Source organism: Mauremys reevesii, linkage group 3 (assembly GCF_016161935.1).
Source record: "Mauremys reevesii isolate NIE-2019 linkage group 3, ASM1616193v1, whole genome shotgun sequence".
Taxonomy (NCBI): domain Eukaryota; kingdom Metazoa; phylum Chordata; order Testudines; family Geoemydidae; genus Mauremys; species Mauremys reevesii.
In genome coordinates this window covers 128,461,378-128,480,487 of record NC_052625.1, presented here as the reverse complement: position 1 = coordinate 128,480,487, position 19,110 = coordinate 128,461,378, and the positions used below count along the sequence as shown (strand labels likewise).

Genomic DNA, 19,110 nt, shown 5'->3' with positions numbered 1-19,110 from the left:
CTAGGGCGCAGGTAGTGCCCGGCATTCACATAATCTGATCCACCTTTGATGCACAAGGCCTGCTGATCAACACAGACAAGTCAGTCCTGTTGTCAGTACAGAAAATAGAATTTATTGGAATGATCCTGGACTCAACAACAGCCAGGGCCTTACTACCACAGGCGAGGTTTCACACAATGCAAAGCCTCATTCTGCACTAAAAGGCTTCTGCTCTCACCATGGTGAGAAACTACCTAAGGCTGCTGGGGCATATGGCAGCATGCACTTATGTGATTCAGTATGCCAGACTGCATCTCGGACTTCTTCAGGGCTGGATGGCCAAGGTGTATACTCTTCAAGAAGGCATCTCATAGATATGTTAGTGCATGTACAAGTCACATGTTGTCCTTCCTGGATTGGTGAATAGAACCGACCAATATCTGCAAGTGAGTTCCTTTCACCCCACTTCAACAATCTCTTACGTTAGTCATTGATGTCTTGGACCTGGGGTGCTGGGCTCACTTTGGACCCCTTCCAATGCAGTGTCTCTGGTCTCCACAGGATCTCGGTCTACACATAAATATGAGGGAATTGCTGGCTATCCGTTTAGCTTGCATGGCGTTCCTTTCTCACATCCAAGTAGGAAGCACCATATTGTTGCTGACTGACAATATGACTGCCATGTTTTATGTAAACAAGCAGGAAGGAACCCGGTCCTCACTATTCTATCGAGACGCAATCTGGCTCTGGGACTTGTGTATCAGTAACTATACTTCTGAAAGTAGCCCATGTCCCAGGGACTCAGAATATAATGGCAGATCGACTGAGCAGGTTGATCACCACGAGTGGTCCCTTTACCCAGAAATAGCAAGGTCAATTTTTTAGCTCTGTGGGGCAGGACACAACCCAGGTTTGTTGACAGATGCTTTTCTACTGCTGTGGTCAGAAGGTCTGCAGTACACTTTTCTCCCCTATCCCTCTTTTGCCCAAAGTTGTCTGCCAGGTCATGCAGAACAAGGCCCATCTTATACCGTTTGCCCCAGCATGGCCCCATCAGTACTGGTTTTCACAGCTCTTGGACCTCTCAATCAGTCCCCCACTGTTACTCACACTTCATGCACACCTATTTTCAGAGAATCACAGCCGCCTCCTCCATCCCAACTTTCAGGCTCTTCACATGATAGCCTGGAGACTTCATGCTTAACATTGGCAAAGGAGTCCAGCTCTGGAAAGGTGCAGAAGATAGTGCTGACTAGTAGAAAACCATCAATGAGTTAACTTACCTTGAGAAACAAAATAAGTTTTCCTCCTGGGCGAGGCTAAAAGGGTTCTCCCCTAGTCCAGCACATTCTGAATAAAAGCAAGAATATCTTTTGTGTTTGAATCATCAAGGATTGGCAGTTAGCTCGATCAAGGTCACCTAGCAGCTATATTGGCATTTCCCACTCCTGTGGATAATCACTCCCTTTTTTTCCAACCTGATACGAAACCGCTAAGCAATCTAGAGGTGATGCTAAATTTGGACGACTGGTCTTTCAGTCCCTGTTCAAATAGACTCCGAATCCACTTCCAGATGGGACTGCCCATGAGTCACCTACAATGGATTGGACATGTGCAATCACTTGAGGAAGAAGAAACAGTTACTAACTTTTGCTTAACTCTTTTTCAAGATCTGTGTCACATGTCCATTCCACAACCTACTCTCTTTCCCCTCTCTATTGGAGTTGTTCCAGTAGGAAGGAACTACAGGGGAGAGAGGGCAGTGGCAGCTCAGCCCTTTATGCCTGCATGGTGTGTGCAAACAGCAGAGGGTGCTTTGGCTGCTGTGACAGTTACCACTAAAGTTAAAAACTCTCCAACAATTATGCATTGGAGCACACAAATACCTACAGTGGAATGGACGTGTGCAACACATCTTGAACAGTAGTTATGGAAAGGTTAGTAACTGTTATATTTATAATATTTTTTATGGTAGCCCTACTTAATTAATTAAATCCAGCCACCTGATTTCATTCCCTCAGCAATAGGCTTGCATTAACTACACACTGTGTTTATGTAAAATGATCCTTCTCTTTTTTTTGCAGCTCTTTGCAAAAAGCAAACCTCCGAAAGGTCTTTACATCTATGGAGATGTTGGTAAGTTTCAGTAAAGATTTCATTGGAAGTTTTGTCTAAATGAGGGTTTCACAGAGTTTCCATTTAAGAGGGAGCAGGGTCCAATGCACCTGTGACTGATTGCCTGCTGCCCAGCTGGGTTTAAAGGAAGGAATCTAGGCCTTACAAAGGGGAAGATAGCAGCAAGGGAAGGACTGCTACCCATGGATTGCTCTCAGCCCAGAAAGGCAGGGGAAAAGTACTAGAAGGGTTCCTGAAGAAAGTTGCTAGGGTAGCTGTTGAAAGCCCAGAAACATAACCCCCAAGAAAGGATGGCTTTGCCACCCCCTGAACCTGAGAGAAGAGAAAAAAGCTCAGGGAGTCTTTATTTTGAGTCTGGAAAAAAGAGACTTTATTTCAAGTTTATTTGGACTTAATAAAGTAGAACCCCAGGATAGCTATTTTGTCTTATACCTTTTGGTCTGTGTGGAATTCTTAAGGAATGCTGAGAGTAGGGGAAACTGAGGCAGGGCCACACTCAGCCAACAGAGGATGCTACAGGACAGGCATGCCCTTCTACAGAGGGCTTACTCAAGTTCTGATGTATCCTTTTATGTCAAAGGTTTTTTATTTTATTTTGTATAACAAGTTACTTATTTTAATGAACTTTTCAGACTTGTTTCTTTTAGAATATGAAGTGGTATTAAGTATAGAGCCAATTGCTCTCAGATTTCTATTTGTATTAATGTATTTCTGTTTGTGACATGTTATTTCCTAAATTACCCATATTGTTAAATATTGGTTAAGTAAGAGGAGGGGGAGGCAGAGAAATGAAAATTTGATTCTAGTCATGTCAATATACCATGAAAATGTCTTGATTCAGAATAAGAAAATATTTGGAATATTTCAGATGGAGTCAATAGGGCCACTTGTTGGCTCAAAATGTCATACTTTATTTTTTCAGAATTTGTCCTTTATTAAGTGAAATACAACTTTCCTTCTAGCTCTTTTAACATAAAATATAATCTCTCTTCCCAAACAAGCAAGCCTTTTACTGTTCAGCAGAAAAGCGTAGTTTCATTAGTTCAGAGCTAATGAACAATCATTACTGTAATCAGTACATACTGTTTTTAAATTAACTACCTGTTGTGTCTATTTGTTTTTTATTTGAAGGCACAGGAAAGACAATGGTGATGGACATGTTTTATTCTTATATAGAAGTAGAGAGGAAAAAGAGAGTCCATTTTCATGGTTTCATGCTAGATGTACACAAAAGTAAGTGCAAATATTCTGACATTTACATGAGTTGCATTGAGTGTATAATCTATAAAGCAACCCTGGTTTATTCTTCCAAGCATATGAACCAATTTAACTTTCTTTTACAGAAGTAATCAAAAATACATTTATTAAAGCATTGTTAGAATCTTCTGTTATTCCAGTATAGCTATTAATAACTATAGGAATATCCACTCAAAAGATAATGTAGTGTGCGGTCAGGGCCGGCTCCAGACCCCAGCGCAACAAGCACGCGCGTGGGGCAGCCCCTTCCCGGGGGGGCGGCAGATTGGGCCGGCGGACCTGCCGCAGTCACGCCTGCGGGAGGTCCACCGGAGCCCCGGGACGACCGGACCTGCCGCAGGCGTGACTGCGGATGGTTCGCTGGTCGCGCGGGTCGGCTGGACCTCCCGCAGGCGTGACTGCGGCAGCTCAACCGCAGCCGCCGGACCAGCAAACCGCCCGCAGCTGCGGGAGGTCCAGCCGAGCCGCGCGACTAGCGGACCCTCACCAGTCAAGCCCGTGGGAGGTCCGCGGCTCCGGGGCGCCTCCCGCGCATGACTGCTTGGGGCGGCGGAATATGTAGAGCCGGCCCTGTGTGCAGTATATGTGAAATGAGATGTATATTCAGGATTAATTTACCCCTTAACTAAACACCCATAATTTATCAATTAACTTACACTCCATTTGGAAGAAAATAGATGCTAATAGTGAATTTTACATTGAATGACATAAATAATGTGATGGTGTCCCAAAAATATAGTTTGTGTAAAATCAGCAGTTAAATTATTTGATACTCATTTGGCATACTGTGTTCAGTTGAGGTACAACGATTCAAGAAAGACAGCAAACAAAATTAAGTTTGGAAAATAAGATTTATGAGGAAGGGTTAGGAGTTGGGACATCTTCCATCACCAGGAAACATAACTTTACACATATGAAAAGGAATGTTAGGAGAGGACAGGAATCAGTTATTCTCAATGAGGTTTAGGGACACCCAAAGCATAGGGTTGTGTCCCTGACCATCTTGGCTAATAGTCATTGATGGACCTATCTGCCACTAATGTATCTAATTCTTCTTCTTCTTCTTCTTCAAGTGATTGCTTATGTCCATTCCATTGTAGGAGTGTGTGCTTGCCACATGCACCAGTGACGGAAGTTTTTTCCTCAGTGGTATGCACAGGGGACCAGCTCTGGAGTCTTCTGGACTGGTGCAGGTATGCTCCAGTATAAGGGGCACTGCTGGCCTCCTTCGTCCCTCAGTTCCTTCTTACTGCCAATGACAGTGCTGGAACACTCCCCTTGCTCTAGCAAGTGGTTTCTCTTTCACTGGTTCTTTGAACTTTTATTGTGTAAACAGTTGTAGGTAGTTATCAGTTCCTAATAGTGTTTGTGTACTTAGTTATTCATAGTGCCCCCAGGGACAGGGCATGCCCCACTCCCCAGGGTTTCAAGCCCAGCAATCCACATCTTAGAGCTTCTCTACACTGGCACTTTACAGCACCACAACTTTCTCGTTCAGGGGTGTAAAAAACACCCCCTTGAGCGCTGCAAGTTTCAGCGCTGTTAAGTGCCAGTGTAGTCAGTGCACAAGCGTTGGGAGCTATTTCCCTCATGGAGGTGGTTTTTTTTATAGTGTTGGGAGAGCTCTCTCCCAGCGCTGGTGCCGCGACTACACAAGCCATGTTAAAGTGCTGCCGTGGCAGCACTTTAACGTTGCTGGTGAAGACATGCCCTTAGTTCTTTGAAGTGTGTGGGTGAGTCCCACATTTGTGAAAAGTGCCGTGTCAGCAAGGGATTCAAGCCCTGGACCAGAAAGGAGAGACATCAGACATAGATGTCACCAAGGCCAACCGCCTGCGACAGGGGCTCATTCAGGCTCAAGCCATGCCCGTCCCCAAACCAGGCAATCATTTTGAGGGGACGCTCGAGGACGACCTCCCAGCCTGCAACCAGGATCTGTCTCACACTTTATTTTCCCACCGTTTGTTACCTTTCCTCCCCGCTTGGACTGCTATAACTATGGACTGCTGGGTCCTCAATACAGTGGCAGCAGGGTATACCCTCCAATTTTGTTCTATCCCCCCTTCCCACCCTCTCTTCTCTGTCCCTCTTCAAGGACCCTTCTCACAAGCAATTGCTCGCCCAGGAGGAGCAAGCCCTCCTGTGGCTGGGGGCCTGGAGGAAGTTCCCACAGGATGAAGAGGGAAAGATTTTTACTCATGGTATTTTCTCATTCCAAAGGGGACCTATGCCCCATCCTGGACTTGGAAGACCTCAACAAATATCTCAAGAACCCGAAGTTCTGCATGGTCTCTCTGGCCTCCAAAATCCCCTCACTGGATCCTGGAGAGTGGTATACCGCCCTCAACCTAAAAGATGCTTTCTTTCGCATCTCAATATTTCCTGGACATAAGAGATTTCTACGGTTTGTTGTCAGTCAGACACATTACCAATTCACAGCGCTCCTGTTCAGCCTAACAATAACGTCAAGAGTTATAAAGTGCATGGCGGTAGTCGCAGCTTACCTCAGGCTTCGGGGGTCCAAATCTATCCCTATCTGAATGATTGGCTCATCAAGGGCCCCTCTGAAGGGCAGGCACAGCGCAGTATCGAGGTGCTATGAGCCACTTGTCATGCCCTGGGCCTGTTGACAAATGAACAAAAGTCAACATTGGTCCCTGTTCAGAGGATAGCATTCATCAGAGCAGTCCTCGACACTACCCAAACCAGAGCATTCTTACCACAAGCCAGGTTCAGAGCAATGTCAGATCTGATTGCCCAAGTCACTGCACACCTGCTCACCACATCTCGAGTCTGTCTCAGACTCCTAGGGCACATGGCTGCATGCATCTACATAGTCTGGCACGCAAGACTGCAGCTGAGGCCCCTTTAAATGTGGTTGTTGTCAGTTTATTCCCCAGCCAGACATTGCTTGGATAGGCTCCTCACGACACCGCCTCAGGTACTCACCTCCCTCTAATGGTGGTGCAATCCAAATCCAGCGATGGAAGGGGTTCAGTTTGTAGCTCCACAGCCCACAGTGTGCTGGTGTCGGATGCGTCCGACCTCAGCTGGGGAGCGCACTTCAGTTCCCTCAAAACTCAAGGACTATGGTTGCGGAAGGAGCTGTCACTTCACGTAAACATCAGAGAACTCAGGGCCATTCGCCTGGCATGCAAGGTGTTTCTTCCCCATCTATCTGGTCATGTGGTGCAGGTATTGACAGACAACACAGCCTCCATGTTGTACATCAACAGACAAGGGGGAGCCTGGTTGTTTTTACCGAAAGATTTGAATTCAATTATATTAAACCAATGATGTGCTCTAAAATGATGCCTTTAATTTAAAACCTTTTTTATTAACTATTTAAACTGGTAACCAAGGTTGTAGCCCACCCTAAAGGAATTGCCAGGGAAAGCTGCAGCTAGCTTGCTTTCCCTTGAAAGGACAGGGATACAGCCCTCCGATCAAGAATAGACAGGTAAGCAGTAAAACTTTGAAAACAAAATAATATTTATTTAGAAATGAGTGATTACAGTAAAAGGATAGAGATGGATATAAGTAGGAACAAATACGAAAAAGGTTACAGTTGCAGTTTCATCAATCAAGGTGCACTTGGTGGCCATATCAGCCTTTCGTCTGCACATATTCTCAGTATTCTCACATAAGATGACTGTCAAGTTCCTCAAGGGCCTCTAGAGGTATCTGGTTCCCCAATGGGATTTCAATCTAATCCTTTCCGGGCTCACCCATCCTCCTTTCAAGCCTCTAGCCTCTTAGAGTCATAGAATCATAGACTTTAAGGTCAGAAGGGACCAATATGATCATCTAGTTTGACCTCCTGCACAATGCAGGCCACAGACTCTCACCCACCCACTCCCGCAACAAACCCCTAACCTATGTCTGAGCCACTGAAGTCCTCAAATCATGGTTTAAAGGCTTCAGGGTACAGAGAATCCTCTAGCAAGTGACCCATGCCCCATGCTGCAGAGGAAGGAAAAAAAACCCCAGGGCCTCTGCCAATCTGCCCTGAAGGAAAATTCCTTCCTGACCCCAAATAAGGCGATCAGCTAAACGCTGAGCATGTGGGCAAGACTCACCAGCCAGACACCCAGGAAAGAATTATCTGTAGTAACTCAGATCCCACCCCATCTAACATCCCATCACAGACCATTGGGCATATTTACCACTAATAATCAAAGATGAATTAATTGCCAAAATTAGGCTATCCCATCATACCATCCTCTCCATAAACTTATCAAGCTTAGTCTTGAAGCCAGATATGCACCTACTGCTCCCCTTGGAAGGCTGTTCCAGAACTTCACTCCTCTGATGGTCAGTTTATATCCATTTGTTCTTGTTTTCACATTGGTACTGAGCTTAAATAATTCCTCTCCCTCCCTGGTATTTATCCATCTGATATATTTATAGAGAGCAATCACATCTCCCCTCAGCCTTCTTTTGGTCAGGTTAAACAAGCCAAGCTCTTTGAGTTTCTTTTCATAAAACAGGTTTTCTATTCCTCAGATCATCCTAGTAGCCCTTCTCTATACCTGTTCCAGTTTGAATTCACCCTTCTTAAACATGGGAGACCAGAACTGTACACAGTATTCCAGATGAGGTCTCACCAGTGTCTTGTATAACAGTACTAACACCACCTTATCTCTTGCTATCTCTTGCACCTGTCATGGAAGGTCGCATTCCTTGTAGCCATTACTTCGGCAAGGCAAGTCTCTGAGATTAAAGCCCTCACTTTGGAGCCCCTGTATATGGTGTTCTACAAGGACAAGGTTCAGCTGCAGCCCCATCCAGCCTTCCGGCTGAGGATGGTGTTGCACTACCATGTCAACCAGGATATCTTCCTCCCAGTGTTCTATCCAAAGGCGCACGCAACCAACAAGGAGAGATGCCTGCAGACTCTAGATGTCAGGCGTGCCCTCACTTTCATCTTGGAGTGCACCAAGCCCTTTCGCATATCGACTCAGCACTTTACTACAATTGCTGACAGGATGAAGGGCCTTCCGGTGTCCTCTCAGAGGATTTCAAACTTCATCCACACTTGTTACGAGTTGGCGCAGGCTGTCCCTCCACTGATAGTGAAGGTTCACTCTACTAGGGCTCAGGCATCTTTGGCTGCCTTCCTGGTGCTTGTCCCTATCCAGGACATCTGTAGGGTTGTGATGTGGTCTTCGGTACACACGTTCACCACGCATTACGCCATTACCCAGCAGGCCAGAGATGCTGCTAGATTTGGCAGAGCTGTGTTGTAATCGACACATCCATGAACTCCTGCCTGCCTCCAGAGGTATTGCTTGGGAGTCACCTAAAATGGAATGGACATGAGCAAACACTTGAATAAGAAAAAATGATTACTAACCTTTTGTAACTTGTTCTTCAAGATGTGTTGCTCATGTCCATTCCATGACCCACCCTCCTTCCCCTCTGTCGAAGTTCTGGCAAGAAAGAACTGAGGGAGGGAGAGAGCCAGCAGCGCCCCTTTTACTGGTGCATACGCATGCTACTCCAGAGGGCACCAGAGCCAGTCCCCTATGGATACCACTAAGGAAAAATCTTCTGGCACCAGTGCATGTGGTGAGCACACACACCTATAATGGAATGGACATGAGCAATGCATCTCAAAGAACAATAATTACAAAAGGTTAGTAATGTTTTTTTTTAACCCAGTTATGTTTCTTTAGTCTCCTCTTTTCCAATTAGAGTTTCCCTAAACTATTTCTCAAAACTTAACGTTTTCAGATATAAAATATTAAGCTCTGACATCTTTGGGGCCCTATTCTACACCTACTCCAAGACAGCAATAACTTTCTGAGATACATGACCAATTTTTCACTTAGTGGAGATCCATATTCTGGAAATTTAATAAATTCATTCTGCAATGACAACAGGCCTACCAACAGCAATTCTGGGCCCCAGGGCCATCCTCTAGGAGGGTGCGGGGCCCAGGGCAGAAGTGACAAATATGTCACTTCAGGGACTGCCCGTCACTTCCGGGACTGACACGCTGGCCAGTCACACAAAGCACGGGGCCCAAAGCAGTCATGTGTGCCTAGGAGCTGTGCAGCCTGCCCATGTGATTTAAAAGGGCCTGGGCCCCTGGGCAATTGCCCTGTTTGCACCCCCGTCGGCAGGCCTGAGTGACAATATCTCTTGTTATCTGTGTGTTCCTTTACATCTACTTTTAATAAAGCTAACCTCCCATCACAGGGCCTTTCTTTTCCAAATATTCACTTTATCTTAAATACATACATAGAGCGCAATCTCTAAAACCTTATAGTACACTTTTTTTTTACTGTAATACTTGTTTTCTACAATCGTTGCCATCTTAGTCAGTTTTCCTTTTTTTTAAACCACAGGGATTGGTTTCTCTGAGTTGATTTTTCCCCTACTTTTTCTGAGCTTCAATACAGGTTGTAAACATGCTTTAGGGAAATGGAACATGCAGTGTTTTGCAGTTGACTTCTAAATGTTTTAAGGGTTCTGATTATTAGAGCATAGATTAGAAGAGAGTAGGTACAATCTCAAAGAAATGCAACTGAATCAAGGTAACAAATGTAAAGCAAGACAAAATGATAGAGTACCAATTACAATATCAAAGTTTTTTGAAACGATGATAGGATAAACACACCATTTAAAAAAAGTATATAACAGCAGGCATCTGTGGGGGGCTACAGGGCAATACTTTACTTTATTTGTAAACAAGAAAGCACAGGTTACTGAATCTGTGAGGCTTTAGCAATTTGCTTTAGAAGATTGAAAAATTACCCAGTGTGCCTTTTTAAATCATAATGCATGTGGTTTTTGTATTTCTGTATCTAAACTACATATGTGTATATTATTGCTTTATACGTTCCACAGAGTTAAATGCAGCATTTCCACTGTTTATTTTTCTATTTTATTCACTTCAGGAATACATCGTCTTAAACAGAGCTTGCCTAAAAGGAAGCCAGGACTAATGGCCAAGTCATATGATCCAATAGCCCCTATAGCTGAGGAAATAAGTGAGGGGGCCTGTCTCTTGTGTTTTGATGAATTTCAAGTAAGTAATTAATTAGAGAGAGTTTCCTGGCTTCAATAAAACATTTAAAGTATTGTTTGATCTTCTACCTTGAATATAATGCCCTTTGTTGTTAGTATAGGATGGAAGTTACTAGCCCATGGTGAACTGTAGAAGATAAAAGTTCAGAAATAGAAATTGTTTCCAATTGTTTCCAAGGCCTGGTCTACACTAGGCGTTTAAATCGGTTTTAGGAGCGTAAAACCGATTTAACGCCAAAACCGTCCACACTAGGAGGCACCTTATATCGATTTTAATGGCTCTTTAAACCGGTTTCTGTACTCTTCCCTAACGAGAGGAGTAACGCTAGTATCGGTATTAACATATCGGATTAGGGTTAGTGTGGACGCTGATCGACGGTATTGGCCTCCGGGAGCTATCCCACAGTGCACCAGTGACCGCTCTGGACCGCAATCTGAACTCGGATGCAGTGGTCAGGTAAACAGGAAAAGCCCCGCGAACTTTTGAATATTTCCTGTTTGCCCAGCGTGGAGCTCCGATCAGCACAGGTGGCGATGCAGTCCGAAATCAAAATAAAAAAAGAGCTCCCGCATGGACCATGCGGATGTGATCGCTGTAAGGGCAGGCAAATCCGTTCTATCAGCGCTCCGTTACAGAAAATGAAATTCAGAATCCTTTTTTAAAAATCTCCAGACAGACACCACAGCAGGGACTCAGCGCACTGCAGCGTGACAAGCGTAACGGAAAGCCAAAGAATCAAATGGATGCTCATGGACTGGAGGACTGAAGCTATCCCACAGTTCCTGCAGCCTCCGAAAAGTATTTGCATTCTTGGCTGAGCTCCAAATGCTTCTAGGGTCAAACACAGTGTCCGCGGGTCAGGGCATAGCTTGGCAATCTACTCACCCACCCCCCACCCACCCCCAGAAGCGAAAGGTAAAACAATCCTCTGACTCTTTTACATGTCACCCTATCTTTACTGAATGCTGCAGATAGACGCGATAGTGCAGCACTCAACACCAACATCCTTGCTCCCCCCCCCCGCCATGGGTGGCTGATGGTACAATACGATGGAAATCCATCCTCATCATCAGCCTCAGCTGATGGTACAAAAGGACTGGTAACCGTCCTCGTCATCAGCCTATTGGCCCTAATTTTTTCTGGTGGATGGATGGTGCAATATGGCTGGTAACCATCCTCCTCATAGCAACGGTGCTGAGCTCCATCAGCCCCCACCCTTCATGTGTAAAGAAAAGATTCAGTTGCCCCTGGACTAGCAGTGGGATGCTGGGCTTCTCTCCTACACACTGCTTAATGTCCTGTCTGGACTATCATAGCAGCTGGAGGCTGCCTTCCACTCATTTCTCACTAACAAGTCAGTGTGTCTTATTCCTGCATTCTTTATTAATTCATCACACAAGTGGGGACAATGCTACGGTAGCCAAGAAAGGCTGGGGAAGAACGGAATCAACAGGTGGGGTTGTTACAGGAGCACCCCTGTGAATAGCATACAGATCATAATTTCTGCAGGCTCTGACACAGAGCAGCTGTGCTCTCTGGTTCTATGATACGGTGGTTCTCTAGTACACTTGCCTATATTAGGCAGCACTGATTCTATTTTTAGATACCAAAAAGGAGGGATTGACTCAGGGAGTCATTCCCAATTTTTGCTTTTGCGCTCCTGGATGATCGGCCAGGGGCACTTATGACAGCAGCAAATGGTACAAAACGATGGAAGGTGCAATATGGCTAGTAACCAATCTTGGCTTTTGCGCCCCGGCTGATCGGCCAGGGGCACTAGCAGCAAATGGTACAAAAGGACTGGTAGCCATGATCATCCTCAGTTCCAATTTATGGAAGGGTTTGGATGGTGCAATATGGCTAGTAACCATCTCTGCTGTCATGCAAAAGCAAAAGCATGCTTCTGTGTAGCGCTGCTGAATCGCCTCTGTGAGCGGCATCTAGTACACATACGGTGAGAGTCACAAACGGCAAAACAAGCTCCATGATTGCCATGCTATGGCATCTGCCAGGGCAATCCAGGGGAAAAAGGCGCGAAATGCTTGTCTGCCGTTGCTTTCCCAGACGAAGGAGTGACTGACGACATTTACCCAGAACCACCCGCGACAATGATTTTTGCCCCATCAGGCACTGGGATCTCAACCCGGAAGTTCCAAGGGGCGGGGGAGGCTGCGGGAACTATGGGATAGCTAGGGAATAGCTACCCACAGTGCAACGCTCCAGAAATCGACGCTAGCCACGGACCATGGACGCACACCACCGATTTAATGTGCTTAGTATGGCCGTGCTCCACCCGATTTTATAAATTCTGTTTTACAAAACCGGTTTATGCAAATTCGGAATAATCCCGTAGTGTAGACGTACCCCAAGACTGTGAAGAAAATATTTTTCAAAGAGGTGGAAGTTGGCTACTTCAGTCTACTTTGAGTCACTTTCAGTTATCTCCTCTAATCAACATCATTAAAGCTCATTGTAGAGGACAAATAGAATTTGATGACATTCTTATGAGCACTTTGGGGCAGAGACTTTTTCTTTTTATGATGAGTTTGTACAGTGTCTAACACAGTGGTACACCGGTCCATGTTTGGTATCCCCCCCCACAGCATTCCTGCAATTGAAATAACAAAATAATAATTTGACTCATTGAGATCAAGGACATGGGAACAATATATCAAATTAAACCTAAATTCTGTGGCAATGTCCTGAAGTCTTTGTGCACTGGGCTATCAATCTGTGGCAATGTCAGATACATTTTAAAATTTAAACTTTTATTAAATTAAATAAGAAAATGAATAATACATTGATAAAATATTCTGTTTAACTTACCTTGATTAATTCAGTTTATTCTGTACTACCCCTGAATTCTTAATTTTCATTGTGCCTTACAAATTTATGTTGAAAACACACCAAGTGCATTATAGAAATTGTCCACAGGGAAGCTGGAGGTTGTGGTAGCTTGAGGTGATTGGGGCTTGTTGGCGTCTGAGAAGTTGTAGGAGACAGACTGGGATAAAGATGTTTGCTGGGTATTACTGCTAAAATGATCAGCAATTAAGCAGCTATCCATGTTGACACTTAAATTGTCATTGTTAAGTTTTTAAAGTTAATATCCTGTTGAGATGAATGGAGAAGCTTACACCTTTCAGCTATCGTTTCAGGCAGTCTGCCGACCTGAGAAGACAACACTGCATCATAGAGTTGTAGTGATGTAGGGCTGGAAGGGACCTCAAGAGGTCATCAAATCCAACCCCCCATGCTGAGGCAGGACCAAGTAGACCGAGATCATGCCTGACAGGTGTTTCTCCAGCATGTTCTTAAAAACCTCCAGTGATGGGGGTTCCACAACCTCCTTTGGAAGCCTATTCCAGAGCATAACTACAGTTAGAAAAATTTTCTGAATATCTAACCTAAATCTCCCTTCCTGCAGATTAATCCCATTGCTTCTTGTCCTACCTTCAGTGGATGCTGAGAACAATTGTGTATTTCCATCAGTTTATACTCAGTTCACATTGGAATGCTTTTTTACAACCATGAATGCTATAAAGTTAATTTAAAAAAAATTAAATCTTCTGTTCTAGAGTATAATTCTGCTCCAACAATGAATTCTTTAGTAAACTGTATGGCTGCAGAATGCACAAGGACATTGCTGTGGTGCAGTGTCATTCATGGGAATGTTTGTAATAAAAAAGAAAATTCTATTTAAGAAAATTTCTTGCATATCTTTGGATAGGTAAAAGCCAGTGCTGGTCTCTTTCTAGAGTGTAAGCACTTGTTTTTTGTACTAGTGACTGAGGATGAAATGCACATTACTGAATTATGCAAATTAATGAGTAAGTAAACAACTGTGATAAAGGAGTCTGTATCACAGAATATCTTTTGTTTGATATTTTGTCAAATATTGTTTTAATTATATTTCTTAGTATGCTAGTTATATACTGAAGTTGAATTTTTACAAATAACTGGGTATTATGATACGTCTCTGAGACATGGAGTGAGACTACTGTGCTGTGTTTTGTTTTGGCTTTTGTGTCAAAACTTGTTGTCTGGCTATACCAAAAGAAGGACAGGAGACACTTGATATGGTGTTAATCAGGTCACAACTTTATTATTAGATGTCTGAGACTATTCAGCAGATAAAAATGTACAATGCAGGTAATTCCATGTTCATTCAATATCTACCTGAGGGGCTTCCTCCAGCCCCTCTCTTTTTCCATCCTGGTCCTGCAGCCAACCCTTTGCTGGGACCTTACAATCCCCCCCTTGAACGAGGGTTAAGGTTGACTATAAGTAAGGGGGTTGGCTCCCTGCTGTACCAGTCATAGGAGCCCACCCCCCATTCTGCTCCTTTTTAAGCAGTGGTGACATGGGAGGGCATGTGAGGTCATGTGGACCCCCAGATTTGCTGCTTGGCTTGTACTTAGCATGCTCAGTAAACTGCTGAAGCGGGCTGCCCTCATTCTGGCTCCCTCCCATCTCCCCCCCCCCCCATTGGCAGGCACAGGTCGTCTGTTTTTAAGTCCTTTACCAAGCTATTTATTTGGTCACTCTGTCCCTTCCCTGTGGAGCCCTGCACTGGACATCTGCCCTATCCCTGCATAATGAGTTGTGACATCATAACCTAACTCCCTTCCCTACTCACGATAACAAACCCCTTCCTGAACTCACTGTGCGGAAGGTGAAAACACTCCCACTCCACCTACTGCAATCTGGTGGTGAGGGAAAAATTCCTTCCCAGCCCTCCTAGAAAGAAGCAGCTAGCACGAAGCCCACAGCAGGTCGTGACCAAACCTGGTATTTTGCTCCCTCAAGGGGAGGCAGGGTGGGTGCTGCTCCACCTGGTCCAGGGAAAAGGGTCTTCTCCCGCCAGATTTACGCCTTTTGAACTTCCCAACCCTTCTGGTCCCTGGGAATGAGTCAGGGTCAGCACACTGACCCACTCCCCCTTTTGCAGCAACTTCTGAGCTTTGCTCCCCCTCCTGGCCTTAAAGAGCTATTTCCTCTTCTCCAGCAAGTCGGACAATAGCCTCCCTGCCACACACACACTTAAAGATGTGGTGTGGTCAATTTTGCAAATTTATGAACTGACGAGGTGGCAGGGCTTTGTGTGTTTGTGGTGGTGGTGTTTTTTTAAAAATACTCAAGTATAATAATAAGGCAAATTGGGTAGAATACTGTTTCCCTAATCTGATCGAATTTTCTCAGAAGACTCAAATAATGGCTTTGTTGCTTACACAGTAGTATAAAATCCTTCAGCTTCTGCAAGCCTGAGATATTCAGCCTTTGGTTTGGGATTTTGTTTTGCTTCTAACTTTGGTTGCTCATTTATGAGTGTAGGTGGCAACCCGGGCAATGCTTAAGGACAACAAGGTGAAGTCAAGAAAAAGTTTCAGCTTTAGCTATGAATGGCCTGGCTTTTGTAAAGTTTTAAGGAAGATACCTCATGTCACAATCTTTTTATGTGTGTAGGTATTGTAAATACAAAGACTTGAGGGGAGGTGGAAGTGTGCGTGTGTATCACCATTGATGCAAAAATGTCAAAAAATACTTGACGGCTGATTAGTCGGCTTGTGCAAATACAAGTACACTCTGTAATAGACAAGTAACATTTTAGTTTAGTGAAAATGTGCCATTTTCCCTCTCTTGCAAAAGACTGGTTATGTTTTAAAGTTATTTCAAAGACAGAAGAGAGGCTGCATACTGATGAATAAGAAGGGACATGATAAAAGCATAGAAAATGAGAGGTATGGAGAAGGTAGACCAGGCACTTTTATTTATCCTTTCTCATAATACAATAACTATGGGACATTTTAAAGAGCACGAGAAGTGGCAAATTGAGGAAACTCAATACTATCCTGAATACTGCTAAACTCTTGGCCTTAACATCATGTGGCAATGAAGTACACTATGACATTATATGCACAAGTTTTTGCCACTTACATGAATAACACTGATTTCCAGTGTTGGCAAAATATGTCCAGAGGGGATTTTTTTAACAAGAGTACTGGAAAGGATCTAAACCCTCATGTTTCATTTAACAAACCAAACTGTTTTAACTAGTGAAGATTAGGAAGGATCTTTCTCTGAGGGTCAGTTATTTCATATTTGCCTTATGCAGGGTTTCTTGCACCTTTTAATGCAGCTGATACTGACTACAGTTGGAGACCTGATACTGCACTAAGTAGGAATTGCCATACTGGATCAGACCGATGCTCTGTGTTCTTAATGTAACTTGGTCTGCCACAACTAGAGACCTAAACTAACAATACTTGAAGGAGAGAAAGATTAATTAGTAACCTTACAATCTATTCAATGAATTAGATAGGGAAATAGGATTGGGAGTAAGACACGCCTTTCCTATTACTTCCTAGGCCTGGTCTACACTAGGACTTTAATTCGAATTTAGCAGCGTTAATTCGAATTAACCGTGCACCCGTCCACACCAGGAAGTCATTTAATTTGACCTAGAGGGCTCTTTAGTTCGAATTTGGTACTCCACCCCGACGAGGGGAGTAGCGCTAAATTCGACATGGCTATGTCGAATTAGGCTAGGTGTGGATGCAAATCGAACTTACTAGCTCCGGGAGCTATCCCACACTGCACCACTCTGTTGACGCTCTGGACAGCAGTCAGAGCTTGGATGCTCTGACCAGCCACACAGGAAAAGTCCCGGGAAAATTTGAATTCCTTTTCCTGTCTGGACAGTTAGAATCTCATTTCGTGGTTGGACATCGGGGTGAGCTCAGCAGCACCGGCAGCGATGCAGAGCTCTCCAGCAGAGGAGTTCATGTAATCTCTGAATAGAAAGAGGGACCCAGCAAAGACTGACCGGGAACTCTTGGATCTGATCGGTGTGTGGGGCGATGAGTCTGTGCTTTCGGAGCTGCGCTCCAAAAAACAGAATGCAAAGACCTATGAGAAGGTCTCCAAAGCCATGAGAGACAGAGGATACAGCCGGGATGCAACGCAGCGCCGCGTGAAAATCAAGGACCCCAGACAAGGCTACCAAAAAATCAAAGCGGCAAACGGACGCTACGGAGCCTGCCACCACTGCCCCACCAGTGACCATGGACTCTGACGATGGGACAGTGTCGACGGCCAGTTCCTCGGCGATGTTCGCCGACGGGGAAGATGAGGAAGCGTTTGTGGAGGAGGAGGCAGGCGACAGCGCTTACAACGCTGGTTTCCCCGACAGCCAGGATCTCTTCATCACCGTCACGGAGATCCCCTACCAACCGTCCCCGGCCATTAACCCGGACCCTGAATCAGGGGAAGGAGCAGTCGGTAAGTGCTTTAACCATGTAAACTTTTATTCTTAATATAACAGGAATCTGAAGTATGTGAAAAGGAGGTCTCTCTATATATGGGGATAGAACAGAAATCCTCCTGGGAGATCTCCACGAAGCTCTCCTGGAGGTAATCGAAAAGCCTCCGCAGGAGGTTCCTGGGGAGAGCTGCCTTATTGGGTGCTCCGTGGTAGCACACTTTTCCGCGCCAGGCTTTCATGAGGTACTCAGGGAGCATTGCCTCCCCGAGCACGGCTGCATAGGGCCCTGGTTTGTGCTGGCTTTCACGCAGCATGCGCTCTCTATCTCCTTCAGTGACCGTCCTCAGGGTGATCTCGCTCGCTCGGAGACTCCTGCATCTATTTAGGGGAATTACTGTAATGTTATGCCTGGTCCAAAGTATTTTTCAAAAAACTCCGGACAGACGGCATAGCACAGACTCAGCACGCTGCTGCATGACGAGCGTAACGGAAAGCCAAAGAATCAAATGGACGCTCATGGAGGGAGGGGGGACTGAGGACGCAAGGTATCCCACAGTTCCTGCTGTCTCCGAAAAGCATTTGCATTCTTGGCTGAGATCCAAATGCTTCTAGGGTAAAACACAGTGTCCGCGGTGGGTCAGGGCATAGCTCGGCAATTTACGCACCCCGCCCCCGAGAAGTGAAAGGGAAAACAATCCTCTGTTGAAGCTTTTACATGTCACCGTATCTTTACTGAATGCTGAAGATAGACGGGATGCTGCAGCACTGAACACCAACATCCTCACCCCCCCCCCCGCCATGGGTGGCTGATGGTGCAATATGACTGATATCCATCGTCATCATCAGCCTATTGGCACATGGGGCAGTGCAAAAGGACTGGTAACCATGCGTACCAGGGCGCCTGGCCCTAATTTTTCCTGGTAGATGGTGCAGTATGGCTGGTAACCATCGTCATCATAGCAACAGGGGGCTGAGCTTCATCAGCCCCCACCCTTCATGTGTAAAGAAAAGATTCAATTGCCCCTGGACTAGCAGCAGGATGCTGGGCTCCTCTCCTCCACACTCCTTAATGTCCTATCTGGACTATCATAGCAACTGGAGGCTGCCTTCCACTCATTTCTCACTAACAAGTCACTGTGTCTTATTCCTGCATTCTTTATTACTTCATCACACAAGTGGGGGGACAATGCTATGGTAGCCCAGGAAGGCTGGGGAAGAATGGAATGAACAGATGGGGTTGTTGCAGGAGCACCCCCTGTGAATAGCATACAGTTCATAATCTATGCAGGATCTGACACAGAGCAGCTGTGCTCTCTGGTTCTCTGATACAGTGGTTCTCTAGTACACTTGCCCATATTCTAGGCAGGACTGATTCTATTTTTAGATACCAAAAAGGAGGGATTGACTCAGCGAGTCATTCCCAATTTTGGCTTTTGCG

The 19,110-nt window shown here is 45.1% G+C and overlaps 1 protein-coding gene across 5 annotated transcripts in view; it reads left to right on the top strand.

Annotated features, from left to right (window-relative positions):
• The window catches only part of AFG1L (AFG1 like ATPase), a 139,327-nt gene that overhangs the window by 39,089 nt on the left and 81,128 nt on the right, over positions 1-19,110 (top strand). For all 5 annotated transcript variants that reach the window (XR_005595534.1, XM_039528467.1, XM_039528465.1 and 2 more), the window contains exons 3-5: positions 2,064-2,115; positions 3,247-3,348; positions 10,278-10,408. Coding sequence is in view for 4 of the 5 variants with exons in the window: in XM_039528467.1 (XP_039384401.1) it covers positions 2,064-2,115; positions 3,247-3,348; positions 10,278-10,408 (285 nt within the window). In the remaining variant the exon portion in view is untranslated. The remainder of the gene's footprint in view (positions 1-2,063; positions 2,116-3,246; positions 3,349-10,277; positions 10,409-19,110) is intronic.